Source organism: Alligator mississippiensis, chromosome 9, assembly GCF_030867095.1.
Source record: "Alligator mississippiensis isolate rAllMis1 chromosome 9, rAllMis1, whole genome shotgun sequence".
In the NCBI taxonomy this organism is placed as follows: Eukaryota; Metazoa; Chordata; order Crocodylia; family Alligatoridae; genus Alligator; species Alligator mississippiensis.
This window is the reverse complement of record NC_081832.1, coordinates 4,843,710-4,857,972: the sequence shown is the minus strand read 5'-3', so window position 1 is coordinate 4,857,972 and position 14,263 is coordinate 4,843,710. Positions and strand designations below refer to the sequence as shown.

The 14,263-nt window shown below is 46.4% G+C and overlaps 1 protein-coding gene across 1 annotated transcript in view; it reads left to right on the top strand.

Moving 5' to 3' along the window:
- The first annotated feature begins 2,358 nt into the window (after positions 1–2,358).
- COL9A3 (collagen type IX alpha 3 chain) overlaps positions 2,359–14,263 on the top strand; it is a 57,426-nt gene continuing 45,521 nt past the window's right edge. The window contains exons 1-5 of the mRNA XM_014609490.3: positions 2,359–2,644; positions 3,943–4,011; positions 9,665–9,700; positions 10,651–10,722; positions 14,066–14,119. Of these exons, the coding sequence (XP_014464976.1) occupies positions 2,579–2,644; positions 3,943–4,011; positions 9,665–9,700; positions 10,651–10,722; positions 14,066–14,119 (297 nt within the window). The 5' untranslated portion in view covers positions 2,359–2,578. The remainder of the gene's footprint in view (positions 2,645–3,942; positions 4,012–9,664; positions 9,701–10,650; positions 10,723–14,065; positions 14,120–14,263) is intronic.

Sequence of the window (14,263 nt, the reverse complement as noted above, 5' to 3'; positions counted from 1 at the left end):
TCCCACTCCCTTTCTCTGCCGCCGCATTCCAGTAAATCTCTTTACCTCGACATGGAGCCAACTGGGCTTCTCATCCCCATCCCGCAGGTTTGGATAAACCCAATCACGTGCCAAAGAGTGCAAGTATCCTAAATCCCTGAATATCCCTGAAGTAAGGGAGGAACCCAAGGGAAGGAGCTCTACTGCTGTACCTGTCGATGGAGGTAGCACGGGTGGGCTGCCAGGGTGGAGGCAAGGAGAGAGTTGGCCCATGGGGTGGCAGATGGACTTGGGTGGAAGGGCTCCAGGGCCTAGTGTGTGAGGGGGAAGGAACTGGGTCCAAGGGTAAGACCTGCTCTGGGTGTGCGTCGGGGGGCGAAACCTGGGAGTTGCTGAAAAGTGTTGGATGCTGTGGGGAGGATGAAGGTGAAGATCAGCGGATAAGTCAGCAGCACGGTGTGTCGTTGCGGGTGAAACCTCATCTACCCATCGGGACCCACCTGGAAGCTTCCGCTGCCAGTTTAAGCCATGACATACCCCTGTGCGAAATGGAGGGGTTCCTCTTTTGCACCTGTTTTAAATGTTTCCTACTGCCCCCACTGTGGAGGTGCGGCAGTATCTGTTCCCGATGGGGAGTGGGTTGGGTGCCCACGCCTGTGCGACAGATAGGCAGGAGCTTCCATTTCTGGTGCCGATCTGGTGTTTTATGGTAATGTGCAGTGAACGCTGCTTTCCGTGAGAGCAGCCCTTCTCCTGGCACGCTGGGGCACGTGCATCCTGCAATGCTCTGCCTCCCCTTTACGGCCTGCAGAATGGGAAGAGCAGGGGTCTGACAGCAGCACTGTGCATGCCTTTCTCTGGTCTTGCACTGGTGCTAGCAGTGCTCAGAGGCAAATTAGCTCCATGTGGATTTGCTCCACGGTCACAAGAGTGTATTGTCCATGCCAGCACTTCAAGCCTCCAGCTCCCGCACCTCGCAGCGTGGGGGCATGGCAGAGCACTTGGAGCTGCCCAGCAAAGACGCCTCGTCACCTCAAGATCATGCTATGAACTACACTGGGCTGTTGCAGCTTGGCAGCTCCCCGAATTGTGCATCTTGCTCCAAACACATGCCAGGATGGCTGGAGGGACTGCTCCTGTTGCTTTTGGGTCCCTGGTAGAGTTATGGTTTGACAAGACAAGGAAGCACATTTTTGGTTTCTGTTTTTCTTTCCAGACATCCCTTCTTGGGACGAGAAGCAGAGACCAGCCATTCCCTGCCCCTCCTAATACCGAGCACCTCGCCTGGCTGTGCCAAGAAGAGAGAGAAACATCCGGCTAGCTTCCTGTCTGCCCCCTTCTCTCTCTTGGATTCACAGAGCAAATGTCTGCGTTAGGAAGCTACCACTAAGCGGTGCATTCGCTTTCTCCGCTTTGCGGGACGGTCTCTGTTCTGGCAGAACTTTGCATCTCTCCTTCTCCCGCCCCACCAGCTCCCTTGCCTGTGCTTTCTTCCAGCGATGTGTAGTAGACACAGCAGACAGGCCAGTGAGGTGGGAAGTCTTGTCCATCCTACAGTGGGACTATCCTCTCCGTGTCGAAGGAGTCTCCAGTGGAAAAAAGAGAAATAGGCAATGATACAGTTGCATCAAAATGAGCTGCACCGCTCCCCTGGTCTCAACACTTTTCTCTTCCTCGTGGATATTCTCCGCTTCCACCTCTTCCCAGCAGTCCTCCTCTTTGGATGAAAATCATCTTCCTTAGCAAATACAGGAAAGCACGTAGGACCATTGTTCATATGCTAATGTTGTGGAGGGCCCAAGATCTGTCGTCTCCATGTCATGCTCCTGTTGCGAACGTATGTCAAAGGCAGGTCTGGAGTTTTCTTTTTCCTTTTTAAGGCTTTTCCTTGGTCTTCGCTGTGGCGGCTCTCCTTTCGGCCCCAGGTGTAGCACATCTCCACACAACCACCCAGATGCTCTGTTGAGGCTCCAAGTAAAAATAAAGATGCTAAATATGTATCCGCAGCTAAGAAAGCACTGAGTGAAGTAAGGACCTGTGCTATTGCCCCTTTACAGGGGCCCATACATTTTTCTCAGGAAATAAAAGAGCCACAGGTGTTGAGTAAATCTTCATTTCTGCTGCCCTTCACTTCTCCAGTGGATCGCAAACAACTGGCATCTGGTCCAGACAAGACCAAATGGATGTCTACGTATGCCGAGAAGAGGGATCTTCATTTTACCTCCTTAGGTGTTCGCCACGTGGGCTGGGGCAAGTCCAGTCCTCTCCTGGTTCAAAGGGTCTCCTCCCTCGTGGCTCCTGGCAGGAGGCTGTGTGCCTCCTTTCATGACTGCCTGCCACTCTGCAGTTTGGCCCCTCTCCTTTCCCCACCTCCTCCGCCTGCAACCTGGTTTCTCTCCCTCTCTCCTTCCCTCTGAGCTCAGCCCCTCTCGCCTGCCTGTGTTTCCGAGCTCTGCCCCCTCCAGCTGGAGACTCGGGTTTATCTGGAGGCAGAGGGGACTCATTTGGGAGCTGAGATCCGGGACGTGAAGGAAGGAGCCGTTGAAACCAAGAGAAGAGAAAGGGTTTAGGAGCTACGAAGGGACAGAGCCTGGAGACCATGGCTGGCTTCTCAGCTCTGGGGCTGCTCTTTCTTTTTCAGCTATTAGCCACATCCTCAGCTCAGGTAAGAATTTCCTTTTACATCTAATGGCCAAAACCACCAGCCACTGCAGTGAGCATTGCATCAAGAAGCAAGAGTGTTACAGAGCTGCAGGGTGAAGTGCACTGCACATCCTGCTGCACATCTTATTAAAGTTTGTGTCTAAAACTAAGACAGGATACGGCTTGGGCATTTCTGTCTGTAGGTGCATCGCAGTAGGAGAAACAGTGTTTGCATTCACATTGGCAGGCATTGAATACATGCTCCAGGAAACAGACCCTGCTACTTTTGAAATGTCGCTACAGGAGCCATCCTCCCAGTTGTATCACTGCAAAGAAAACCTCCCAGACAAAAGACAGTGTTGACCTAAAGAAAGCAGTTTTGCTTTACTTTACAGTATCGTGTTGCTCACTAAACTAAAAATCTCTTGTCATCTCACTCATCATCTTATTCAGAGATTTTTTTTTCCCCCTTTTTCCCTAAGTTGGTCTATTTTTAAAGCATCTTTAGGAAAAGCACGTTGAATCCTTATTTGAAACTATGTGCATTCATAGCAAGCGCCCTGATCGTGGCATTAATTCTCTAATGTATCACGCGGGAAAACCTTTCCATGTGGGTTTTTGCATTGCATTCACGAAGGAATTTTTGCAGCCTGGCTCAGGAATTCGGAGCCGACCCTCAACTGGTGGGAGCAGAACTGGCTCCACAATGAACCTTTGTTCCCTGAAGCTGGATGGCAGGTTACTCTTGGGAGTCATTTCCACAGAGCAGGCATTTGTAGAGCCCCTCTTCCCCCACCCCTGCTCCAAAAAGCCAAACTTCTGTCCGGCTTAGAAAAGAAACTACCCAAGAGTGGTTTGTTTAACTCTGCTTTTCTGCACACTGTCCCTGCAAGCTCTCTCTCTAACTGGTCCCCCGTAGAAAGGGGCTCACTTTGAATGCCGAGTACATGCCCATGTGTATGCATGCTATTCTAGCACGGGTAGGCATGCCTTTTTCTTCTGTGTCTCCGGTGCAAGCTGGGTTTGGGACTTAGGAAGCCAGACCCTATCAAACCGAGTTCCTCGAGGGACCCTGCCTGTTTCCAAACTGACATGGGTTCAAGAGCAAATAAAATTGCTGTAAGCTTTTCAGTTCAGTAGACTTGCTCCTATGCAGAGGAGATGGGCTGGGTGTCCCGTATGTGTGGAAAATGTGCTCAGATTTTTAATGTGCAAGGCTTGAAAAATCCTATCCTGAGCTCTTACTTTCCCTGATCTCCGACCCGTTCTGCTGGGCTCTTCTAATGCAAAATCTCTCTCTTTCCCCCCCGACTCTCCCAGAGAGCAGGACCACGAGGCCCTCCTGGACCAAAAGGACTCCCTGGATCACCCGGCAAGGACGGCATCGATGTGAGTGTTGTACGGCAGGGGGCATCCACATCTGGGGGAGGGGAGGGGAGGGGAGCAGAGTGGAGGTGGAGCAAGGGGAGGACTCGTTTTCATAGAGGAGTTTTTCTACTTCTCCAGCCTTCCAGAGAGAAGCTCCAGCCAAAAAACAGCCCATCTGCCATATGCAAAGAGGCAAAGTGCACTATCCTGCAGGAGACTCAGGTGCTGAGTACCTGGAGATAGCTTCCAGTACCTTGCAGGTCCGAGCCCTCAGTGCCATCTAAGATTTCATGGTGCTTACAACAAGGAGGATTTCTGAACTTTCCAAACCTCTTTTAGCTCCTCTCTGGCACCTGGGTGGGACATAGTTTGAAGGCTGGAGGACAGCGGTGGGTTTAGTGCAGCGTGCGGTACACTGAACGGTGTTGTTGCATGCGTGGCATGTTGTGTATTTTGTTTCAAATATTTGCAGACCCCCCTGGGTCTCTAAGACACTCTCTGGAAAACAGAATTCAATATATAGGACTAGATTGCATCCTACCGGTGTTACAGCCCAGGCTTCAGTAAAGTTACTCCAGGTTTACGTCGGTGTGATGGAGATCACGATCCAGCCCATCAGTTCCTATGGAAATGTATGTTTCTTTAGTCATAGGAAAACACAGGAAAGTCTATAGACTATATTTTTGGGGTAAAATTCCTTATTATTAACCTTTCCCCATGGCTGCTGCAGGCTGTAGTGCACAAGGAAACCTTGTCCTACTGCTGTTAGTTGATGTTTCCACTGAGATGAAACACCTTGGCTATTTGTAGCTACTGGATAAAGACAGTATTTTTACTTTTCATCCTACTGCAGTGGATCAAACCGTTTCAAGAAAACTGGATATTTCAGATCCTATCAGCCAGATTACGTTCGTTCATGCTGTTTGTGCCTAATTCCGTGATCTGCTCAGCCCTTTAGGCAGACTTGCAAACTTCTGCTTGTCCCAGGGAGCTAATTTGGTTTCGTCTGAAAAGGCCAAAAAGCTAGACTTGTTCTCCTCAAGGTAAAGGGTGAACAAGGAGGTTTTGTGTCTATGACTGTACATGTGTATAAGAATTTTGCAAGACTGAACTTATATAAAAACCTCTCTGTTTCTGCAGCTCGTCCCCTACCCATGTTCCTAGATGAAAGGAAATCATTTTATTCAATACGTTTATTCTACTTTTGCAACAGTGGATGGTTTAGAGGAGGAAGATCAGGAATTCCTATCTGCCTTTGGGGAATATAAAAGTAAGGGGATGCAATTTAAAGTGATAGAGGGCAAAGGAAGCACTTGCATGATGCCCGATTTAACCTGTGGAACTCATTGCCGCAAGGTATTGCCACAAGGTATTGTAGATAAGGGGTATTCAGGGAAGGACTGGCTTTATCTAAGGAGAACAGCCAGAGCGATTAAAGGAAGACAACGAATCCTGGGAGGCATTGAGACCTCCATGCTTCAGGCTGCATTAAATTCTAGCTAGTTTCAGGCACTTCTCCCCACTTGTCTTATAAGAGCTTTTATGGGATTTCTTGAACTTTCCTCAGCAGTAGTTACTTCTGCCAGCAACAGGATTGTGAGCCAAGTGGGGGACTGGTATGATCCAGGGGACAATGCCAATGTCACAATTGCTAGGGGATTTATTGAACAAATTCCCACTGACATAGGAATTGGCATCAAACTGTATTTTAATAATCCAAAGATCATAATGCAGCCAAGCTGCTACTACTGGTGTGCAAGGATTGTTTAGATAGCTGTGTAGGGTGTGATGTCAGGTTTTCTCACCCAGAAAGAAAAAGGAAAGAAAAGATTTTTTCCCCCATGCCATACACATGGTGTTTGCTTCCAGAAACTGAGCCCCATGTCTTCAGAGGATGTGCTCTTCTGGGGGCCTCTGTCCTCGAGTCCTAGCCTCTTCCACCTAGCAGGCATCGAAGTGGTACTTTCTTAGGATTGCACATAGATGCCTAGTATCACCTCACTAGAGTCCCTGAAAAACCATTCACACAAAAAAGTGGGTGGATGGGTCTGCAGTGTTTATTGTGACTCAGTCTTAAGGCTCAGGTGAAGGCATATCAGAAAAGAAGACGCACCAGGGATCATCCAGGGACTCGAGCAGCATGGAATAGGATTGACCTTAAGCACTGAGATAACTAAGTGCCTCTTTATTCTACTTACGAGGTATCAGAGTCTGGTCTGAACACTGGTAGCTCTAGTCTGAGAACCCAAACCCTGTAGTCCTGGTCCAGGGCTGGCGTGTGTCAAGTTTGAGAGCGTTTACCATGTGAAGAATGCAGGATGTATCTCGTATGCTTCATTTAGCTGCATATGAGCTAAATGAAGCATGCAAATGAAAGACGTAGCAAGACCAAAAAGGAAACCATCCTTTCCTAGAGTCCTAAATGGGAGATGCTCCTCTGTCCTTCAGCATCCGATTTTGCTAGCACCTCTTATCACGATGATTCCCCTGGATTTGCCTTGAGCTTCCCGTGGTTGGTGTGCAGTGCAGTGGCATGGCCTTCTGCGGAAAGAGCTGCCTTTTCCCTGCCGCAGCGCTCTTAGAAGGCATTTGTGGTGCGTGCAGCCCCTTTTACAGCACTGAAAACCGAGGGTCCTGTTGAAGATGTGCCAGAGGTGCCTTAAACGAAGAGTAGCGGTGTGAAGTCTAACACTGCAAAGAACAAAACTGCTATTTTACTCTATACCAGTGAGATTTCGAAAAACACACACGATCAAAACTATTCTTGATCATTTTAAAATATTGCACTTTCTTTGTGGATTCATTTTGGGGGTGTTTTTTTTGTTTTCCTTCCTATTATTTCTCCAAATCATCCCAGCCAGGTTCTGTTTAGAGGGGGCGGTTAAAGAAACAGCAAAATCTCACAACAGCCTCTGCGGCTGGATGCATGCTGCAAAAATGTACAGCAGCTACCTTCATGTAGGCCCTACACAGGGAGCGGTACATAATACACAACTGAATTATTCAAGCCAACTGTGCCCAAGCCTCAGATGAACCCAACGCTAGATGCGCCATTGCCAAGAGCTCCTTGTTTCACATTTGCCTTTCAGGAGGTGCTATACCTTTCAGTCCCATTGAAGTCTCCTATAATTATACCTTTTAAAATACTGCATGTTCCATGCTCCGTAACGAGGTAATTGCTCAGCTCCCTAGAATAGACGGGGTGTGTTGTGAATTAAACCAGCTACCTAAGAGTTCCTTTGCATTAGCTCCAGGCGTGTAATGTTAAAGAAACTATTGTCAGTTTTCTAAAAGCAGTTTTTTTCCCCTTAATACAGTCTTGCTGAGAACAAGTAAACTGGCTTCCCTCTCACATAACACTGGAGACAATTATGCCGTTGCTGACGGCAGTTGCTTCTGATTCACTACCGATGCTGACGGTGATCTGCTAGTAGAGGGGTAAAATAAAATACCGGGCTCCAATTCTGACTAGACTTTGGTACCACAAACCCCAGCACCTCTGCAAAGTCCTTGGTTCAGTTGAGGCCCAGGACAGTGGCTTTCTCTAAGCTTGTAGCCTTACTGCCAGGTCTGGGTATCGCTGACACCTGTGAGGAAGGGGCACAGAGATGGCAATGTCTGGGGGGAAGAGGCTAAACCTACTTATTGCCATTCATAACTGCTATTCCAAACCAGCCGTCTCAGCAGAACTGCTCCCTTCATTTTTGTTAGCAAAGAGCTTTCCCAGCTTGGAAAACGATGTCTATTTATGGCAGGTTTGTGGGCAAAACACTGCAGTGGGATTGCTTCAGCAAGCATGAGCACAAAGATGCCCTCTGTTTGCTGCCTGTCCAGCCTGTGCCTGCTCTCCATCACTGCAAGATGCAAATCCCTGTGCTCTCACTGGAGGCAGTCACACCAAAGGTGGGGCCGTGGGGGTTGCATGGGCTTTCCAGTTGCTAATTCAGGAACTATAGAGTGATTATACAGACTTCCACGTTAGCTTGTGCCTTCACAGCTCCCTACTGTGAGGCCCACTTGGACAATCTCTCCCTTCACATCTTCCTCCTGCTAAGACATTTTGCACCTCGGGCCTCCCCAGCAAACATAATTAACAAAAGATTAGTATTAAATTACACTTCTTTCTAGCATCCTGCCTCTGTTTCCCTTCCCAGATATCCTTTTGCCCTTGGAAGTTTCTTTGCCTAGAGTTCAGTCATTGCATCGTCAGCCAAGAGCACTCGCAAATGAATTGCTTGCGTAGTTGTTAAAATCTGAAGGAGGATGGCTCGTGGCTTCACTCTTGCACATTGAGAGGTGGTCTTGCGGGTAAATCCTTGAAGCGATGTTTGCAGGTTCCTGCAGGTGGGCATCACTAGGGTTTGAGGCACAGGGAAAAATGATTAATATTCCTCTGTCTTCGATATTCTGCTCACATAAGAGAAACTCTCCGGGTCGTGTTATGCTCCAAGAAGCTAATGCCTCCCTTTTCTGCCCCTTGTGCTGGGTGCCGTGCGCCAGAGGGGATGTGACTGGAGGTGCCTCCAGCTTTAGACCCCAAACCATGGCAGCAGGGTCATAGGAGGAGAAAAGGTCCATTATGGCCATTGGTGCGGCCTCTCCCAGGGCCCAGCTCAGACAGATCTGAGGCATCTTGAATGTGCTTGAGTAACCCAGTTATATGCTTGCTTTCATTATTTAATAAGAAAATGATCCTTCCAAAGCACTCAAACCATTAGACCGCACTTTGCCCTTCTAGTTGTTCTGTAACAGAAGATGATCACATCTTTCAGGAAATGAAGATAAAGCACAAATTACACATGTTCCTTCCTACTGTTTTGCCTTGGGCCAAATATGTGCAGCATCCCAGCAGCTGGGAGCAGGCAGGAATAACCCCAGTGGAAGTGGCTCCTTTGTTGCAAGGGCTTAGCTCTAGTCATCCAGTTGAAAGTGTATTTCACTGCCTTTGTCCCATTATTTTAATGGTCTGAGTTGAAACTGGCTTGCCAGAGATGTGTCACCGATAGGGTGCAAAGGAGAGATGGAAAGCCCTATCTAGAAACTCGTTAAGCATTGGCTTTGGCCCTGATTTTTGCAACTGAATGGGATGGAAATCAGTTTTCTGTCCGTCTTCCCTTGAAAATTAAATCCTAATGCTAGAGCCTTTGAACGCTTCTTCACACATGTAACCTGATCAATGGTTTATTGTCTCAAGTCCTCTGGGGAGTGTCACAAGCCCTCGGGCTGCGCCTCAGCGTTTCACTTTGCATTTAGCTAAGTCAGCAGAGAAATATGCCCAAGCTTGAGCAGCCAGACAGCTTCTTCCCTGCTCCGTCTGCAAAAAATCTCTGGGTCTGAGATCACCCGCGCTCCTGGACCAGCCTCCAGAATCGATGGATGTACCTGGAGGAGCCGGTACATAGCATGTGGGTTTTGCTAAATCTGCTAGTGCAAGCATGGCAGATTTTGAAGGGCTCTGATCCCTTCTACAGTGTGGTGGGGTCAGCAGTTTTAGTGCATGATAAGCACCTGGATGTCCCTGTAATGGGCACTTCAGTCCAAATGACGGCAATTTTCAGCACAAGGCTGGAGAGAGATTTGAGCCTGCTGCTGCCTATGCAAATGGTGCCTGCAAAGATACAGGGTTGGAGAGAGATCTGAGTGCTAATATTGATGTCTTTTCTCATTCCCTTAGGGAGAACCTGGCCCACCTGGTTTGCCTGGCCCAACAGTAAGTATTTACGCAGCATCAACTATCTTATTTTCTCTTGTAAAGTTGCCACAAGGAAATAATGCTTGTGAATCACTCGTTTTCCAGCAATAAGTGTCATCAGCAGCACTTTCTCCCTCTCGATCTGTAGGAGAACTCCTACACATGTTTAGCGAGCAGGCTAAGGGGGAACGACAGCTTGTCGTCAGCACTGAACCTGAGAAGAAGCGTCCTCGTAGCTAGAAGAGCAGATGGTTTGAGACGAAGGCCGAGGAGAACAGAGTTAAAATCAAAGCATACATCTATTCTCCTCCAAGACCCAGTTTTTACGATGCTTTGTATGCCTGAATTGCGATTGTTGCTATGCACGCTCTCGGTTCTGGTCACTTGGCCGTGGTTTGAACTATTTGGCGTGTGCACAGAGGCAGGCTTTGCATGGGCGTAGCAGAAGCATGCCGCCTTGGCGTGTGCTTTTAGTTCCACCTGGAAGTGTGGGCTGCACCGCCAGTCTAGACGCAAGCTGAGCATTTGGATGACAGCAAAAAATACATGGAGAACATAGAGTCAAGCAGCCTCAGTGATGAAAGGAGATACTTCAAAGTACATCTCCAGGGTTGTCCAAACCCAGCAGGACTAAGGGCCTCCACAGTGGCCAAAATCTGCCTGTATAACACACCTGGCACCAAGTGCCTTCCCGGGCTATCCATTCCTGGCACCCACCAGGATCCATTTCACGGGGAGATGCTCCAAAGCAGGAATAAGCAGGTTCACAGGGAGATGCTCCAAAGTGTATGAGCGTGTATGGGATTTGCATGTGGATGAATTATGAAATCTAATTTATTTAGAAGAAAGTCTCCTGTGTCACAGGGCATGACATTAATATTTTAAGAAAGGATCTTATCACTGTCTCACTTACATCAGGGCATGTGTTGGTAATTATATTAACAGTCATTGTCTATTATCTGGTTTAGGGACCTAAAGGTGCACCAGGGAAGCCTGGAAAGCGTGGAGATGCTGGGTTACCTGGCCTTCCTGGAGTGGATGTGAGTATTTCAGCTTATTCTCCTGGATTCTTCAAGCACTTTCTGTTGGCATGGGCATTTTTCCAAGGCAGCTTGTCAACTTGCACTAAATCTATTGAAGCAGCAAATGTGGGTACTGAACTGAATCAGAGTCTTGTACGCCAGGAGAAATCTGAAGAGACAACTGGACTGTCAGCAAATCTGAATTATTGTTGGGGTTTGCAACGTGTTATTTCATGCAGCATTATGTCAAAACCTACAGCGTCGCTGGTGCACCATAGGACCGAGCTGTCTGTGACCTGTTTGGATCACAAGACCAGCACTTCATCTTCACGGGAACTCTGTCCAGAGAGCCGTTGCCTCTCGTTATAGTTTCAGATGATTTGAGACAGGTAAAACATTTGCATCGTCAGGTGTTTTTTGTGCTGGCAACTGAGTCTGCCTTTGCTTGTGTTCTTTGTACCCGGCTAAAGCAAGGGACAAATTGACAAGATTTCGGGTTTCCTTCAGCCTCTGTTACCAGTTGATCCAAATTCTCAAGCTTCAGACTAAGCATATTCAGTCCTTTAAGGATTTTGTTGGATGTCTGTGACTTTCCAGGACAGAAAAAAACAAGTTACTAAAATCTCTGACAGGAGTGTTGTTTAATCAAGTGAAGAAAGAGTTGCATATTTTCTGAACCAAAAATGGGGAAACAAAACATTAAACGGTTCAGGCTTGGTCAGCAAGCTAAGTTCTTTCCGAATGCAGGAATTTAGCCCAAATTCATATTTTTGAATCCCTCTGTTTTCCATGGCTTAGTGTGTGTGCACTCCTGGCTTTCAGGACAAATGAGGCCAGGCTGTTGTAACCATGCTACCAAAAACAAGGCACTTGTATTATATCTAGTAGCGTTGATGTAATAACAGACTGAACAGTCATCCATGGATGCACTGCAATGCAGCATTAGTCCTTACCATTCTTCTGCTCACTGTGCATTGTCTCTGCCTTTTAACTATCATATATTTACCCTTCTTGTGAGGACAGACTAGGTTCATGCAGAGATCTGCAGCTTCCAGAGTCGCTGCCTAGTTGCTGCCTGCCGGCAAACATCTAAGCAGGTGACATCCAGCTCTACATCCGTTGACCCAGACTCTGTAACATTGTACTGCTCCGGCAGGGTACAGCCCTGGAAGTGAAACCAGCTCGAAAGAGGCTGTGTCTGCTTTCATCTCCCTGCTAAAAGAAATTCTAGCCAAGCAAGAGTAAATTATCTGACCTGTGCAGGGTTTCAGTGTTTGGGCTGCAAACACAGTGAAGATATTCTCAAATGCAAGCTTATTTATCTAAAAAGTGTTATAAGAATCTTTTTATTACTGTATATATAGTAAAGATTCCTATAAAACTATATATATATAGTGTGTGTGTGTGTGTGTGTGTGTGTGTGTGTGTGTGTGTGTGTGTATGTAGCTGTAGATACTACAAGAGAAAAGGAAGGTGTTTTAGGGACAATCACAGTTGATTATGGGGAACAGTTCAACATCTTGGAGGGAGGAAGGAAATCACCACTAATGCACCCCCCCCTCCCCCCACACACACACACACACAGAGTGGTGATACAGATAGATATAGAAGAGGTAGATTGAAGAAGATGGCCTGGGCTTTTATATATATATATATATATATATATATATATATATATATATATATATAGTAAAGATTCTTATAAAACTATATATGTGTGTGTGTATACATATAGTAAAGATTCTTATAAAACTATATATATATATATATATATATATAGTTTTATAAGAATCTTTACTATGTGTGTGTGTGTGTGTGTGTACATATATATATATGTATGTATGTATGTGTGTGTGTGTGTATATATATATATATATATATATATATATATATAAAACCCAGGCCATCTTCTTCACTCTTCTGTATCTGTATCTTACCTCTTCTGTATCTGTTTGTTGTCTGCCACCCTTTTGGGGATTGTCTGGATAGGTCCTTATGAAGACCCTTTGAAATCCATAGCCACCTATTACTGACTTTCCTTCTTGTCTGTTGTGATCCTCTTCCATGTTCTTAAGTTCTGGTTCTTGAAATGTCAGAGGATCTAACACCATCACCAGGTCACTTCTTCAATCAAACCACACTTCTATTCCCTACTCTGGACACAATCTGTGAGACTGATCTTGCATTTCTCCCATCTCCGCTGCTTAGTGGTGATTTCCTTCCTCCCTCCAAGATGTTGAACTGTTCCTCATAATCAGCTGTGACTGTCCCTAAAACACCTTCCTTTTCTCTTGTAGTATCTACAGCTACTCTCTGTAAAGAGTTTCAGACAGAAGAGTGTCACATCTTGACATTTTATGTCATTTGAGTGCACGAGATAGCACTCTACTGGCTGAGTGACCTATAAGAATATTGTACTACATTATTATTGCTTGATCCTAGGAATTTACCATGATCCTAATTTACCGTGATCCTAGGAAAAGGATGGTAATTGTTGCTTGACCTGATGCTGCAAAGGTTTACAGACCTGAGTAACTGCATGCGTGTGAGCAGTTCCACCGAAATCAAAGCTAAGATCACTCAACGGGAGAAGTCTTTGCAGAATGAGACCTTACAAGACAACCTTTTCAACTTAAACTGAGCCTCAGGATTAAGTGAGAGAGGCTGGGAATTTATGGGCTGCAGGCAACAAATAGATGACGACTGATTTTTTTTTTTTTCTTAACATTTTTTTAACATTTTCACAATGTATTTTTAAACTTCCTGCTCCAAGTCGCAGGCAAAACGATCAGTGCAGTAACTATTTTAAAATGACTAATTGATGGAATCTTTTTAACAGCCATATGGGATTTGGTCATTTACTTAAGTGATAAATTAGACAAAACACTTTATTTTTTAAGAACCGGTTGTTATAGAATCATACAATTTAAGGGAAAACCCCTATGGGTAACAAGCGTTCAAAACTGGGTATAAAAGGTGCATTTGCTGACAGTCATATACATCCACCGTGCGTGTGAACCGTGCATGTGCAAACCAGGTACCTGCATGGGCTCGGTGGGTAGTGAGGAAGTATACAGACTTACACGGGCACCTGTTGAATCTTGCTTTGCCCTACATGTTAGCTCTAGTGAGCTGGTCACTGCTATGGTGTGTTTAATTAATATGCCACATGAGTAGAAAAATTTCCCACAGTTCCAGTTCCTTCTCTGATATCTGATTTAGGGCAAAGTGACCTGGATTTCCTAGGGTTTGGCTGCCTATGCCTAACCCCATAGAGCTCCTTTGTAACCATGATGGGCTGGGGTGGGTTCTCAAAGTGCTTTGCTTCCTTGTCTCATCCCTTCTTTTTATCCCTTCCCAGGGTTTAACAGGAGCTGATGGCCCACCTGGCTCAAATGGGCCACCAGGAGACAGAGTAAGTATGAGGAACCAAATTCTTCATCTGTTTAAACTAAAATGCTCCAGGTGCCATCCAACGGGGATTTCGAGTCTTTGTGTAGTCAGGCAATGCGCTGGTGTGGATGTGATACACGTGTGTGCCCCTATAAGCCCCTTGGAT